At 52.1% G+C, this 15,620-nt stretch overlaps 6 protein-coding genes across 6 annotated transcripts; 2 read left to right on the top strand and 4 right to left on the bottom strand.

The window, feature by feature from the left end:
• Nucleotides 1-833: 833 nt before the first annotated feature.
• N7473_009432 (uncharacterized protein) lies at nt 834-2,486 on the bottom strand (the record flags this gene model as incomplete). Its single annotated transcript, XM_057155371.1, has 1 exon — nt 834-2,486. The coding sequence occupies one exon, from the start codon at nt 2,484-2,486 to the stop codon at nt 834-836; it is 1,653 nt and encodes a 550-aa protein (XP_057006501.1).
• An 844-nt stretch (nt 2,487-3,330) lies between these two features.
• On the top strand, nt 3,331-4,395 carry N7473_009431 (uncharacterized protein; the record flags this gene model as incomplete). Its single annotated transcript, XM_057155370.1, has 1 exon — nt 3,331-4,395. One exon carries the CDS (start codon nt 3,331-3,333, stop codon nt 4,393-4,395), a length of 1,065 nt encoding a protein of 354 aa, XP_057006500.1.
• Nucleotides 4,396-4,748: 353 nt separating this feature from the next.
• On the bottom strand, nt 4,749-8,685 carry N7473_009430 (uncharacterized protein; the record flags this gene model as incomplete). Its single annotated transcript, XM_057155369.1, is given in 3 exon segments — nt 4,749-5,826; nt 5,883-7,312; nt 7,330-8,685. 3 exon segments carry the CDS (start codon nt 8,683-8,685, stop codon nt 4,749-4,751), a joined length of 3,864 nt encoding a protein of 1,287 aa, XP_057006499.1.
• Nucleotides 8,686-11,033: 2,348 nt separating this feature from the next.
• On the bottom strand, nt 11,034-12,991 carry N7473_009429 (RNA polymerase-associated protein; the record flags this gene model as incomplete). Its single annotated transcript, XM_057155368.1, has 3 exons — nt 11,034-11,768; nt 11,824-12,706; nt 12,774-12,991. The coding sequence occupies 3 exons, from the start codon at nt 12,989-12,991 to the stop codon at nt 11,034-11,036; spliced, it is 1,836 nt and encodes a 611-aa protein (XP_057006498.1).
• Nucleotides 12,992-13,430: 439 nt separating this feature from the next.
• N7473_009428 (demethoxyubiquinone hydroxylase family protein) lies at nt 13,431-14,168 on the top strand (the record flags this gene model as incomplete). Its single annotated transcript, XM_057155367.1, has 1 exon — nt 13,431-14,168. The coding sequence occupies one exon, from the start codon at nt 13,431-13,433 to the stop codon at nt 14,166-14,168; it is 738 nt and encodes a 245-aa protein (XP_057006497.1).
• Nucleotides 14,169-14,459: 291 nt separating this feature from the next.
• Nucleotides 14,460-15,148, bottom strand: ltpA (tyrosine protein phosphatase LTP1; the record flags this gene model as incomplete). The annotated part of the gene is made up of 2 exons (XM_057155366.1): nt 14,460-15,004; nt 15,085-15,148. 2 exons carry the CDS (start codon nt 15,146-15,148, stop codon nt 14,460-14,462), a joined length of 609 nt encoding a protein of 202 aa, XP_057006496.1.
• Nucleotides 15,149-15,620: the final 472 nt, after the last annotated feature.

The following is a 15,620-nucleotide window of genomic DNA, read 5'->3' as shown; positions in this document are numbered from 1 at the left end:
ACTGGTGGTCACCAATGAGTGGAGAAGGAGGAAAGGAGAGAGTGCAGCGGGCGTCGAGGATCTGCACTGGTGTCCCGCTTCAAACACGGTTTGGGCAGTTGAACCCCACGCAACGCAAATATGATTCTTACATTTGGCCCGTTATCACTAGGCCAGTAGGCTTATGTCAAATAGTTGGGCGGGGTGGACCTGCACCGGCTTTGTCTAGGACTGCGCCTAAAGCCAATCCTGTCCGTACTGGACTGGGGGGAGAGAATGAAAGGATTCAGGGACACCGAGCCCAGATTGCTCTGTCATCATGATCTTCATCATAATCTTAATGCCTCATCGTCAACAAAATTGAGAGACGTGAAACAAAAGAGCTGGTTCTCTCTCCACCATTGAAAGGGGGCAAAATAGCACACCCCTGACGATCGCTCAAGGGAAGTTGGAAGAGTGGAGGAGCCTGTCAAGTCGCTGAAAACAAAGTTCGACGGGATAACCTTGTCTGGTCTCTGCGCGGGGAAACCCTTAAGCCAAGCACGCTTAGCCCTGCTTGTTTCCATGGGATAAACAAGACCGAATTACTCAGTAGACTCCGTGGTTGTTGGTAAAAAGTACAGAATACGAACAGCCCTACCCCTCCTGGTCCTAGCAGTATGTCTCGCACCGGAGGATATCTAGAAACAGTTAGAATGCTTATTTCAACTTTTTCACTATTGATCGAAAAGCTGACTCCAATCTTCAATAGCGTCAAAAATGAAAAGCTATTCGGAAATTATACACAGGCTCTTTATTACCTACTTCGGTGTCGCTCGATAATTAACAAACTAAACTCCTAATCACAAAAAACATCAAGGGTGGATTCCACCCCAGTAACTCTCCCCATCCTGATCATACGGGCTCGAGGCCTCTCGACACGTTGGTTTCTCATAATCAGCCACCGAGCCCATGGGCCAGATCGGCACCACGCAGATCTCATGGTTCTCACAGCCACGGCACTCCTTCCAGCTCGTCCAGTCCAAATAGTCAATTAAAGCCTGAACTTTCTGCACCGCAGACTCGAGGTCTTCTTCGGTACCTGCTGTCAGCAAAGTCGAGCAAACACGGTGTGCAACGCTATGCACAGCTCGCGCCGCGAGCACATGCGAGTCTTGTGTCCCCAGGGGCAGGAACTGTGTGGCGCATCGTTCGGCCTCGGACGAGGCGTCTCGCGAGTTGTAGTCGATGAATGGGGACAAGAGGGTTTCGATGTGCTGGCGCATGCTCGTGATGTCGGTGAACTCGCCGGAGGCTAGATAGGCGAGTTCGTCGCTGTACCGCTTCACGATCATGTCTGTGATGGCTTGCCAGTTTCGTGTGGTCTCGGTCGCGTTGTGGGCCAGGATTGTTGCAGTCAAGTCCTTGCGGACAACGTCTAGCTCCGTGCTGGGGACTTGTCCCAGGCGTGGGAGGGATAAGTTCTCCGGGAAGAGGTCCAGGTCGTATGCGAATGCGGTCACAAAGTGTTCATAGTTGAGGGTGACTCTGTCGCCTCCAATTCCACTGTACCGGGCACTCACTGCACGCATCCAGCGAGAAGAGTCCATGCCGGGTGGCCCTCTTCCTGGGCCTCTTGGGCCTCCTGGGCCACCGGGGCCTGCAGGAGGAATTCTTATCTTCCCATCATCCTGATCTTTTCTCGGACCAGCATGTCTGTTATGCATCCGATCTTTGTGACCACCTGCCCCCGAGTCTGACTTGACCTGAATGATTCGCACGGGTGTCAAGTCACGCTCGAAAGCACACAGAATAACCTCAAAGCCAGCCTCCATGCGGATCACACCATCGATGCGGCCACCCCACTCATTCTCTGACATCTCGCATGCCTTAGTCGCGCGCTCGAACTCGCCCATGGGCCCCCGTTGGCCTTCCTTCGGCGTGTCATCCAGTGTATTGTTGAACAAAAGCACATCCTGCGAGTCGAGTGTACCCTTCTTCGTCTTGGCTGCGGACATACCATCAATGTATAACAGACGGAGATTCTTCGCAGCGGCATAGGTGTGAAGATATCCAGCCTCTTTCTCCTCAGAGACATCAAATGGAGGCGGTGGTGGTCCGGGTGGTCTGCCACCTGGAGCATGAGGTTGGCGACGACGAAGCTCTCCATGATGTCCACGATCTATCTCGTCATTATCGCCCTCGTCCGGACGTCGAGGAGGCGGACCCATATGCGGCCGTGCGAACATCATCGCATGCTCAGGTTCAAAGGCAAGCCATTCGGTGCCATTTACCGGAGTCGCCTTGGAAGTGCCGTGGTATAACTGTGTACCTGCTGGCACATTGGCCAGGAAGAACGAAACACCATTATGATGCAGCGAGGATCCCCATTGGCGCATCGAGTCATGAATGACATTGAAAATATGGTTGGCATTTTGAATCACCGCATCAGAATGTGAAGATGCTACAGATCCACCCGATAAGCTCAACAACGAGCATATCGCTAGCAGAGACTGCGACGACAGCATTTTAGTTCCAAGATCTTTGCCTTTCAGGATGTAATCACTGCGAATGATCAACCTGTGAAGTGAACAATGCAAAGTAGACCGCTGGACAGAAGAAAAAGCTTCTGCCTTGAATCTCAATCAAAGTCACTAGCGACAGTGCCCGTTATCTGATGGGCGTTGAGATTCGGTCTCGGATGCTGGAGACGCGTCATCACGCCAGACTCTAGCCACCATCCGCTTTTGAGTAGTTTCCGCCGAGGGTGAAGACTGGATTGGGTATCGTGTGGCTTTGGTCTTGCCAGGTTCGGGCAAAATTGACGTGGCCATCGTCTAGAAGCAAACTGTAAATTTCTTGGTAAGTGATGATAGATCATGGAAGGGGGATTCGGGGGAAGTCTGGGTAATTGCAGGCTAAGGTTATTAGATGACTGGCCATACCTTAATTTCGCATGAAGAGAATAACTGCCTTGGACAATTCATCGTAATTTTGGTTTGCTCGGAACTTTTCAATTGTCTAAAGATCTCGAATCCAAGACATGCAACTCTGATTCTGTGAAGTGACGTACTTCCATGCGAGAAAAACGTTTATTTAGTCCACAATCTTGAAGCCACCACTCCAATAATAAACAAGATCCAAAGCTCATGAAGACACTCAAGTAATTTTCGTAAATCCATCAAACTCAGGAATTCCAGCATTCTTATGCTCTCAACATCATTCTATCCACATAAATGCCGATATAAGAGCGTCAGCGTAGGTTCCCCGCGCAAACAATGCCATATCGCGCATTGAGCAAATACGGCGAGATAAGATCGCGACCGCACCCCTCGTCCACCACAGTTAAACAACCTCCCTCCTCCCCATAAAATGCCCCCTAGCCCACTCTACATGGCCACGCGCTCCATCACAAAAACCTCAATTCGGCGCCGCCGGACTCTCCTCCTCACATTCGACGCCTTCGAAACCCTCTTCTACCCGCACCCACCCGTACCTGACCAGTACGCGGCGATCGGCCACGACTTTGGACTCTCCCGAACGGCGGTGACACCAGACAAACTCAAAGCTGCCTTTAAGGATGTATATCGCGTGCAAGCTAAACGGTACCCGAATTACGGTCGCGCGGATGTGTTGAAGGGTCAGTATGGGGGACCGAAACAATGGTGGGAGGAGGTTATCCGGGGGAGCTTTGGATCAGTGCTGGCCGCGGAGAAGAATGGGGATTCCTTACAGACAGGAGCAGGAGTAACAGGAGTGTGTGATCATGGGGATATTGATCTCCCCAGTGGCTTGATCGAGACTCTGCTTAATCGGTTCGCGGGAGATGGAGGGTACACGTTGTATGACGACGTGGCACCGTTCTTCGCACGTATGCGTGAGTTGAGAGCGTCTCCAGGCACGACACTCTTCGACCGGATCGTGCTGGGCGTGATATCCAACTCGGATGACCGTGTTCCAGAAGTGCTCAAGTCCCTTGGTCTACGCGTTGGAGATACACGAGCAGACGAAGACCGGTCAAGCATGGAACTGCCTGGTTTCGAGGAGCGAGACTCCAGCCAAAAGTGCCAACCACAGGACCCCAGCACCTCGTATAAAAACAACACTCAGCCAGATACTGACCTAGATCTGGTAATTACCAGCTACGAGGCCGGCGAAGAGAAACCGAACAAGTTAATCTTCGATATCGCAAAGCGGCAGGCTCGATTGCTAGCCCGGTCCGATGCGCATACGCGTGGCTCGACTCCAGCTGGTCGGGATGAAGCTGATGATTGGACATGTATACATATTGGGGACGACTACCAGAAGGACTACGTTGGTGCTACTGGTGCGGGCTGGCAGAGCTATTTCCTTGAGCGTAATGGTGGGGTGGAATGCCCTGCTGGAACTATTCGGTCGTTGATGGAGTTGTTCACTGAGCTTAAGATTGGCTCTTGAATCAGAATGAAGTAACCGTTATTCTGTACAATAAGGGATACACATTGCACCTAGTTGATATTAGCAGGCTATTGTGCTTAAAGCAGTGGCTTTAGCGTTTGAACGTCTTCTTAGATGTTATTATAGAGTGGGCACCAGCTGTCTGAATCGAGAATATAACGGAAACCTTCATGGTTTGTTATCCTTAAATCAACTTGAAAAACATCTCCCAGTAACTAAACAGAGTATCATAAACGGAATCCTATTGAAAACCTCAACGCCGGGACATTAGAATGCTAGCAAAAACTGCAAAAAAGAAGAACGCCCAAAGGAATCTCTTGATAACGTAGTATGGCCGATGATGGGCCAGCCACTTAATCCCATTGTCCTTTACCAGCCAAAGCACCCAGTCCATTAGCAGCGTGCTTGCCCAGCAGCTTAGCAATGTTAGCACCACCATTGCGTTGCTTCATGCGAAGCTGCTTCTCGCGCTCCTTCTCACGGGCAGCAGTGTACGAGTTGATAGCACCGCCCTTCTTCGGTCCAGACGGGGCAGGCTGGGAAACACGGTTGGCATTAGATGAGGTCGTGCTGGAGCTGGATGAAGAGGAGCCGGTGTTCACGCGGCGCAGAAGCTGGGGTGGACGGAAACCGATGGGGCCGTCAGAGTTGCCACTATTGTGGAACGCGAATTTGGTGTTGGCAGATGGTCCAGATGTTGCAGAGTTGGATGAGGCTTGGCGGAGGAGAGCAAGGCGATCAACGACGACACCACGCGTGCGTCGGGGGTGAGATGGCACAGCGAAGCCTTCTTTGGGCTGGGATCCTGCCTCTTCGGAGAACGCGTCTTTGTTGTCGGTGCTTGAGTCATCCTCGCCTTCGACAGGCTCTTCTTCGTCAACGGAGGCGTCTTCGGTGAAGGAATCATATTCATGTGTCTCAGTCAAGAATGACAGTGTCTCCCGGATTTCGGCTAGGGTAGCTGGCTTCTTGGACATGGCGCTGGCAGGTGTACGGCGAAGATGAGGTGGAGGACGCTTGGTGGCATCTTCTCCGGCTGCCTCGAGCGGTCGCTTGCGCTTCTTGCTGTCCTGTGCTGAGTCGTTCGACTCCTGCGCGGCATCCTGAGAAGCCTCGTTCTGGGAGTCACCGGCCTTGTCTTCGAGGAATTCCAACTCAAAGTCATCATCAGCCTCTCGGTCTTCGATGGCCTTGAAGAAAGCGGCCTTCTTGGGGTCATCGGCAAGCTGGCCAATCTTGTCATCTGCAAGGAGAGCACGGCGCATCTTTGCAAACTCGCGTTGCTTTTCACGTCGACGGGCGAGACGCTCATCATCCGAGTCGTCAAGATCAAAGTCATCGTCACCACCGCGGCGACGGCGCAGAGCTCCAGTCGTGATATCCTTGTACAGCTTAGCAACATCTTTCTCGTCGCGGTCTCGTTGATGCATTCTGAGGTCAACATTGTTAGCAAGGGCATCCAATATATAATTTATGGAATGACTTACGCGTTCATGGCAGCAAGCTGCTTCTCGTCGACCACTTCGCCGCTCTGATCATTGATCATTTGCTGATCGTAGGCATCTTCTTCGCCATCGCTGTCATCACTGGCACCTCCGAGGCCAGCGTATTCATCCTCGGATTCCTCTGCAGCTTCGTCCACGATGTTCTTGGCCTTGCTGTTCTTCTTGTCGTACGGAACGGATTCTTTCTTGGCCGCCTTCTTCATGACGTTGAAGGCATTAGCATTGATTTCGAAATCGCCTTCATTTTCATCTTCTTCTACCATGGACAAGTTTGCTGCGCGGCCACGTCGAAGCTGTCTGCTCTTGCGTTCCGCAATAGGCGATTGACTCTGACCGAGAAGAACAGTATCAACAGTTGAAACTGGTGGAGTTTCTCGGAAACGCTTATTCGGGTCGAAGGGAGAGTAAATGAAGCCTTGATCTTGGGTGGGATCGGGAAGCTGCGAGTACTGAGAGAATTTGTGTGCAGCAGGCGATTCCGACACCCTGGTCACGTTCTGGGTGCAGTTGGTCATGAATTCAGGCTCATGGGGGTGTTCCTGGCTATCACGAACAAGAATCTCCGAGTCTTCGGCGCGAAGTCTGGGGACAGGGCGACCAGGGTCCGGAAGCGAGAATGACATTGTGGAAGAGGCGGGCTGGCTAGTGGCGTCTTCATCATCGGCCAGCGTGCCAGCAAAGGCTTGAGTAAGCCCCATGGACATACCACCAGGCGTCTCAATACCAGGGAATACTGGTCGCTGCACCGACTGTGGGTCGTGTGACGGCGGCCTGACGGGGGTGGAAGGCACTTGGGGTTCATCGTCCTCGTCATCGTCATTCACAACACGAGCTCGTCGCTTTCGTCGGGTACTAGGAGCTTCAGCCAGCATGTCTACATCTGACATTTCATCCTCGGCTTGATCATCAGCAGACTCATCCTCCTCGTCTGCTTCGTTGTCGAGGAATCCGGGGTTCTCGTCAATATCATTGTCCTCATCCTCTTCTTCATCGTCTCTGTTGGATCCATCATCATCGGACCCTGATGGGGCATAGAAGTCTTCATCCTCATCGTCATCGTCATCGAGACCTTGTCCCTTTTTGTTTGCAGCTTTTTCCTTTCGTGCAATCTCATCGGCCTCTTGGCGCGCCTTCTCCATCATATTCTCAATGTCGTCTTCCATTGTGGCACGCTCTTCCGCTGTTTCGATGACAATACCCTTTGCCCTAAGCTCTTCGATGCGCTCGCGTCGTTCCTTGGCAGCTTGCTGACGAGCCTTATACAACAAGCTCGCAGATAATTCTGCTGAGTTCATTCCGGAGTGCTTGCGGCTTGGTGATGTCAAATGGGCCAATGCCTTTAGCGTAGTCATCGAAGAAGATTCTTGCAGCTTTCTGGTTGGCAGATTCTCGAAAGCAGCAATGCGGCGAGCCTTGGAGGGGATGTGACAACCTCCAAGCCATCGCTATCAGAATCTTCTTGCTGGTGGCGAGCAACTTCTTGCCGGGACAGGAGGACACGGACTGGAGGTTGGGTCGGCTTGCGGGGCATTTTCTTCGCACTTAGGACAGTAAACTCCTTGGGCGCACCGAGTGTGCTGGGAACCAAACCGGTAGCCTTTTCGAGTGATGAGGTGCTGATTTCGTTCACATTGTGCTCATCAATTCCAGCCGGGACTTCGGTGACATTGATAGCAGTGGATTTATCAGCGTCCGAGGGACCAAGTACAGGCGATGTGTGAGGCGTCTGCTTGTCCTTTTCACCGTCGGAAGAATGTTGGGATGCAGCAGTAGATGAGGAATTTGCAGCTGTTGGTTCTGCTGGAGAAGCCTCAGGCTGCATAAAGTTGAACCTAGCGAACAAACTCTCCTTGGTGATCTTCTTCTTGGTCTGAGCCTGATGAGCGAGTTGCATGTTTCGGCTCAAGCGTTGTGTCTCCTGTCTCATCTCTTCGAGGGCCTTCTTGCTTGCCTTTCGAGGTTGCCGGGCTTTCTGGCTCAATTGTCGTGCAGATTGAGCCTCTTCCCCTTCGCTTTCTTCCCCAGACACGATCTCAGAACTAAAATGCTCCAATTGAGAGCGCCTGGCTGCCTTTTGTTCATCCTCGATGCGTTCACGCTCCTCGCGTTCTTTGCGCTTTTGGGCGACGAGAGCAAGGAATCTCGCGTTAGACTTGGGTTTATCATGGGTTTCAATATCGGAGATGTTATCTGCAGCGGTTTCATCGTTTGGAACAAACAAGGGCGAGACAGAACGTGCGCGAGAGGGTGACTTTGCAGGATCTTCGTCCGCAGAGGCAGGAGATTGGGTTGACTGAGCATTAGTCCTTCTCCGGGGAGCAGCTGCAGGCAGATCGTCGTCACTGGATTCGTCGACAGGTGAGGCTCTTTGGCGTGTTGACTTTTGTGTCTGTTCCCTTTCGGTTCGCAGGGCGTTGGACAATCGAGAAAAGGCGGAGTCTTGTTGGGGTCCAGTGGAATTTGTTGAAGGATTGGCATCACCCTGCATGCGAGCAGCCATCCGGCCCTTGGGCCTCACGATTTCATCTGCATCGTCTGAGTCGGAGTCAAAGTCGTTAGGCTGTTCAAGTGCGAGAATCCCAGTAGATGTGTTCTTGCTTCCGAAGTCCAGCTTGGGAATATATGTTTTGGAGTTGGTGGCTTGTGAATCAGAATCAGAATCGCTGTCGAATTGAGCCATCATGGCTTTGATCTTTTGGCCTGGCGTCAGGATGCTTGGTGAATTATCGGCGGGCGACATAGAACGCGTCGAGCGCGCCGAACGTGGTGTAGAGGGTGTAGACATTGTGTGCTGATGGGGTATTAATCATGCAAAATAGGAAGTGATAGCTTAAATGAGGAAATAGGACATGGTATGGGGAGGTCAATCGAGAACACTGAGGAGGTTGGAACTTGGAAGTGCTCAGTGTGCGGATCCCTCAAGGGCGCATAGTTAAGACGCGATGCGCGTGCCTCGCGTTGCCCGGTCGCGCCCACGTGATTCTTATCTTATCGCCGACTTCACATTTCAATGAGAAGGTGTTGGACTGTGGAAATGGATAATTTACGAGCAGATACAGCGGGAGAACCAAATTTTATCAGTATTGACTATCTACTTGAAAGGTCTGGCCGTCTACTTCTTTGACTTCGCAAATCCCAATAATGAACATCTGTGTAGCTAAAATAAGCTTCACGCTCGCAAAGTCCTCGCTCTCAGTGGAGGGAGCCAGCCGAGCTTGGAAGGAACGCTATCGGAACACTTGTGATGACCACTAAAATAGGGCCGTGATGCTCAGGATGCAACTCGATGAAGAAATGCCATTTTATTGGATGAACGGTAATGACTGTGGATACATAAATGTGGTAAAAGCACGAAGTGCGAAGGAAGTAACGTTATGGTTCTATTTCACTCCCGGCAGAATACGCCAACAATGGCAAGGTTGCCTCTTTTCGTGTGTCTCCCAACAAGCCACGACGCCTTTTTTGCCAAAGGTTAGGGGAATCCAGTGGATATTCCGGCGTCCACTTTCTCGAGAAGAAGGCGACTGTTACTCCTCGTCACCTCGATTTCGAGGATTGCGTAGACGCTCATATCGGTAAAAGCCATGGAAATCAGCCATGTTGGTTATAGAGAGGGCAGGAAATTTGTTATGATCGTGGATTCCGGTATGGCTTATAGTCCAGTTGTATCAAGGCCCCCGAAGGTTCGAGCAGCTTGCAGAGGTCGGTGAACACCTGGTCGTGGAATATCGCGACATGATACAGCTCGTACATGTAGTACAGCTTTGTTCGCAGCTATATACGTGGAATCGTAGTAGCTTTGGCGTATATGGATAGCACTGAGAGTCCCTTTCACACGAGGATCATGGTTGTGCGAGAGCGAACTTGAAATTCTTCGTGGCACAGGCAGGTATTCGTTGGAATTGGTTCTGGTTCCGAATGTGCAATGAAGGATGCGGGTTTTATTGGAACTTGGGTCCTTTCATGAGCCAGATGGCAGAGTAGCTGGATGAGTATTGGGTACCACAGTCCGTCCTGTCCCCTTTGGGAGAACACGACTCCAAGACACCCGTCTGAAGCATCGGTCTGCAATTGGGTCTCTGCGAATGGATCGTAGCGAGCGAGCAGCGGGGAGGTCATCAATCGTCGTTTCAGATCTCATAATGTCTTGTCACACGCTCGATCCCACTGGAAACGCACCTCCTTACGGGTCACTTGGTGTAGGAGTTTCGCGATGCGGCCATCGTTCTTGATGAATTTTCGGTAGAAGTTGCACATTCCTAAGAAGGATTGCACTCCTCTTGCGGTGTTTGGTGGTTCCCAAGCCTCTATCACCTCGAACTCGGTTGGGTCGACGCAGATGCCTTCGGTGCTCACAATGAATCCAAGGGACTTTAGTTTCTCTCCCGTGGAATTCGCACTTGTGGAGAGCCACCTGTAGTCCCGCGTCCTTCAGCCTCTTCAGCACCATCATCACTTGTTTGGTGATTCTCTAGGTCGCCTTAGGTATAGATTAGAATATCATCAATAAATGCGGTGCAAAAATTGTGGAGGTAGTCTCCTAACGCGTGGTTGATGTAGCCGGATGACAAACTCTGCCTTTGCGAGGTAGGCTAGGTACAGGAGCGAGCGTTTCGTAAACTTGCAAGTTCCGGATGATGTTCGACAAGATGTTTTCCGTGGGTTTGCTTGGTATTCCTACGTTCTGATTCTTTTCTATCCCCGATGTCTTTGTAGAACCATTTTGATCGAGTTTAGAAATACCGTCCAAAGCAGACTTGGAGCAGACGAAGCTGGGATACCACATCTCTACATTGAGGTCCCACTGGAATAGAGTTACAAGACTCAAGGTCAACTACTATGGATCGATCATACTGCAAATCTTTGCTCTTTATGCTCCATTTCCATTGTGCTCATAATACAGATTGTTTGTCCCGTGAATATTTTTTGGGAATATGCCGCAAAAGTCCTGCGCCACCCCGCAATAGAAAAAACAGAAGTGCAAGGAAAATCAAAGGCCACGGCTTACCATCCGCAACCGCTGCTAGTTAGATCCTCTTATGTGTACATGATTGGTGGTACCTCGAGTCCAAAGTTTCCAATCGAAAAGCATATCGTCGCGTTGGACGAAATGCAGCAAAGTGAACAGCTCATCTAGATCTCGATATCGATATCAAGATCCAGAGCAGCGATGTTCTCATCATCCGTGTTGCGGTAGCTGATCATGAAACCGCTCTTGGGCTTCTTAGGTGTGACACCTGAGGCGGCAGCCGCTCGCGCGACACCATCAGTACCGACCTTAGGCGACTCCTTGGGGGTCTCGGTGGGGGTATCGTCCGTAGCACCATCCTTGGGCTTGTCCGAGAGATCGTGATGCGTCTTGGCAACGGTGCGGACACGCATGAAAGGATCTGGGGCAGCCTCTCCGCGAGCGACAGCAGCGGCGCTCTTACGAGCCGCCTTGCGCTCCTCAAGCTGAGCCCGGCGCACGTTCTCGTAGTTGAGTTTCTGGTTGCGAAGGTTGATCTGGTGGACACGCTCGGCTTCGGAGAGCTTCTTATCAGAGCCTGTCTGTTGCTTGATGAGGGATGTGCCCCAGGAAAGCTTGGGGTTCACGATCTCGTCCAGTTCCTTTTGAAGGGCATCGGCTTTCTCTTCGTTGCCGTTGGCTCGGGCAAGCTTGATATCGCGCTCGAGATCGGCACGTCGGAGAATGTTGGTGTCTTCATCGAGCACACCCTGTCTGCGCAACTTCCGGCTCATCTCCTCGGGGGTGAACACGTGGTTGATGAGACGGTTAATATCTGCAACCTTGGAGGCCAGGTTGCTCTGCGTAGCCATCTTGCAGTCCTCAACTGCCAGGGTCTTGCGGTAGCGGTTGTACTCAGCCTGTATAAATAGTCAGTTTCTGAAACTCTCATCCGCGGATTTAGTTATTACATACATCAGAGAACGGAGAGTCGGAGCAAGCAATGAATGGGAAGTCTCGCACAGCCTTGCCGTGGGCAAGCTTGGCATACTGGTCGGTGATGAACGGACGACCATTCTTGGCCTCCATAGCGTAAGGCTTTCCCGTGTTGAAGCCCTGGATCAAGCAAAGGCGGTACTCGTTCAGGCCAGTGTCGTGATTAGGGCCGATGTTAACACGAGCATAGCAGCCAGTAATGGCTTCCTCGAATCCGGGGTAGAAGCAGACCTGGGCAAAGTTGCTGCGGCCAACACGAGCACGCTGAATGTCACGGAGCTCGGCGGGGGGATCGTCCTTGGGAATCGAAGGCGAACGACGATCTTCCAGCTCGAGATCACTCTCAAGCTCGCCATCTTCATCGGAGAGATCAGAGCCTCGAGAGCGAGAGCGGCGGCGTGACTGCGTGGGATCACGGCGACGGAGTTCATCACGCTTGCCCTTCTGCTCACGCTGGCGCTTGTACGCCTCGATGGCGCCCGAGGTTTCTCCCACTTTGCGGCCGCCCAGGGTGGTCTTCTGCCGAGAACTCTTGCGCTGGGTATCATCGAGGCCGGCGGAACCCGCCTTGCGCTTGGCCTGTTTGGCGGCAGCACGCGCTTCTTCGCGCTCACGAGAGGCTAGAAGGCGGCGCAGAGCCAGATCTTGGTTGTGGCGATCGACTTGCTGGGCACGTTCTGAAAGCAGCTCCTCACGTTGAATTTCGGGCATGGCCATGATTTCTTGCTTCTCCTTTGCAGAGTAGTAAAGCTTGTCGTAGGGAAAGATGGGCCGGTCTTCGTCGTCGGAGGCGTCTCCAGCTTCAGAGTCGGACTCAGACATGGGTGCAGACTGGAGGGAGTCGTGTGACTCGGCTTCGGACCTGGTAAGTGAGGCAGCATCAGTGAGAGCTCTTCCGTCGGTGAGGGGGAGAAGAATAGGCAGCTTACACTTCACCATCCTCTTCGTCTCTGACAGGCCTCTTCCCTCGGCGGGAAGGCTTCGCAGTTCCTTTGCGCCCCATCGTCTCAGGTGATTGATCATGATCTGGTGAGCGAGGGGAAGGTGAGGGAGAAGGGGAATCATCTTTCCGAGGGGGAGGTGAATGCTCTTCCTCCTCAGAGTCACCGGCCAGAGCCAGAAGCTCTGCATCCAAATCGTCCGCCATTGTGACCGCTTAGCGTGCCTTTGTACCAAATTCAAAGACCCAAAAGTATATAATAGGCACCCAAAGCCCTAAGAATAGGTCTTCTGAATAGAACCAATCTTGATGCCACCGGAGGCTCCAAGCGAAATTCCTCCTGACAAGGAGTCGCAAATCCTCAGGACCCCTCAGTCGTGGAGTCAAGTCACCTAGTCGACGCCTATCTGTCAATCAAGGCAGAATCCACGACACCAAGAGGCAAACTGTACAGACGGTGACAAACAAAGGAGGCGAAGGGATGGGCTGAAAAGCGCAGAAGTTCGTCGCAAGTTGGCCTTAGCCGTCGGTTCATGACGTCCGGGCGCCAAGACCGCAAGCGCGCGGCTGGCGCCAAGACCCTCTTGCCCGGTGGCGTGAGACTTGAATTCCAACAGCTACGAGCGAAAGAGTGCAGCTATACACAATGGAGGCTCTACCTACACTACGAAGATATACTCTGGCACAATTACGACGTCCAGCCAGACTATCATCCCCGATTTACCTCGATTTCCTAGCCCCGACCACCGTCCAGTTCCAACGCCGACCAGCTTCTACTAGCGGGTCTACCGGGACCTCGAAGCCTCGGTATGTCCTCAGCAAGAAACAACGCGAGTACCTGGACAGCGCGCTGCGCGTCAACCAAGCCGGTGAACTAGCCGCGACCCTGATCTACAAAGCGCAAACCCCACAAGTCGTCCGATCTCACCCACACCTCCGGCCGTTGATGAAGCACATGTACGACCAGGAAGCAGGCCACCTGAAGGTCTTCAACAATCTCGTGGCCAAGCATGAGATCCGTCCCACTGCGATGTATCCGATCTGGGAGGTTGCAGCCACATTCTTGGGATGGTCGACCGCGGCTCTGGGTCGAGAGGCCGCAATGGCATGCACCGAGGCAGTGGAAACCGAGATTGGAACACATTACAATGACCAAGTGAGGGAGATTCTGTCATGGGAGGCAGAAGCTGACCGACGAGGGGAGGAACTTGATGAGGAGCTCAAGGAGATGGTGGCCATCTTCCGGAGGATTCGCGACGAGGAATTGGAGCACCTGGATCACGCCGTGGCCAACGACTCGAAGGAGGCCAAACCATATGATCCACTGGTGGATGCTATTCGTCTGGGCTGCAGAACTGCCATCAAGATCAGCGAAAAGATCTAGGGAGGGACGAATGCTCAGTCGGCGAGTCTTCTCGACCCCCAATCTATATAATGGATATGTACCATATCATGTAAAATATCTTCAATATGCATTTGCTTCCATCCCAAAAATATGCCCCCCTGATCCCCGAACGCAATGTAATCCAGATCCCATTTGGCCAAGAGCTGTCATAAAGTTCATCAAATGCCACAGCAGGGTATTCTCGCAAAGAAAGCTCCCACCTTTTGTTCTAAGTCTAATATGTCCACACGCCCATTCATGAGCCGGTTAATATGTCACGCTGTCCATAGTCTACTCCTTCCTCTCGAGATAGTCGATAAAGCCCTGGGAGAATCTGACTACCTGTTTGTAAACCTCCTCAAACCCGTTTGCGCCGCCGTAGTAAGGATCTTCAACGACCTCACCACAACCAACACGATCGTGCAGCTTTCCACCTCTTCCAAAGTCACCAAAGAGCCGCACCTCAGCGATTTGAGCGTCCACACCCTGCGCACCAATGGCCGCCTCAGACGCAGCACGAGTATTCTTCGCAGCAGACTTGGGGTCAGCCTTGCGGCGCAACGACGTAATAACCGACTCGCGCACATCCAGCAGATCACGCAAATTGTACTTGTCCATAGCGAGCAGGTAGTCAAACTTCAAGAAATCATCCTTGGTGACCTTGCGGGCAGCGTGTTGGTAGTTGGTAATCCCGTGGCGGCGCAGGGTGGACATGGTCCGACTGTCGGGGCCTTCGCCGCTGTGATAAGCGCCTGTGCCGGCGGAGTCGATCTCGCCGATAATAGGATGGGCATCAGCGACGTTCCGGAAGACACCCTCAGCCATGGTTGACCGACCTGCGAGAAGATGCGCGTCAGCAAGCAGGAAAGACGAGACTGGGACTACCTTGGCGGCCGCAGCAGCGGAGGTTACGTACAGATGTTGCCCAGGCAGACAAATAGCACGCTGACGGGGCGTTGTTGAGTGGAATTTGAGGACATGATTGGAGGGTAATTTGAGGATTTGCGGCAAGAGAGTGACTGGTATAGGCGGAGCTGCAAGACTCGGAGTTGATCAGAGGCGATGAGGTTAGAGGGGCTGTTATCGATAAACTCGATAGACTGTGCCCTTATCGTTCACTGCCCTGAGTTGAGATCCACACCCTGGCAGGGTCGGGCAATTCATGATTCAGGATCATTTGATCATTGAAGATAGAACTACTGTATGTGCTTATCACCTTGGTTACTGTTTGGAATTGAATTCTTTGGATATAGAACGGGGGTATTCCAATTCTAGGTGCTAGGGTATTATTCAACCTTATCTCTTCCAGCAGTAGATGAATAGATCTACGTAAATATATAATGAGATTTTGATACTCGATCCATGATGCTCATTCCGTACACCCAAGGCGCTTCCGATAGGTTGTCCTTAACAAAATGATTCATGGGACAGGTAGTAGAATAGGTTGCTTTC

The sequence above is a fragment of the Penicillium subrubescens genome, assembly GCF_028828155.1.
Source record: "Penicillium subrubescens strain IBT 31985 chromosome Unknown utg000006l_segment0_segment0, whole genome shotgun sequence".
NCBI lineage: Eukaryota > Fungi > Ascomycota > Eurotiomycetes > Eurotiales > Aspergillaceae > Penicillium > Penicillium subrubescens.
The sequence above is the reverse complement of the archived record's forward strand: the minus strand, read 5'-3'. Positions and strand labels throughout refer to the sequence as shown.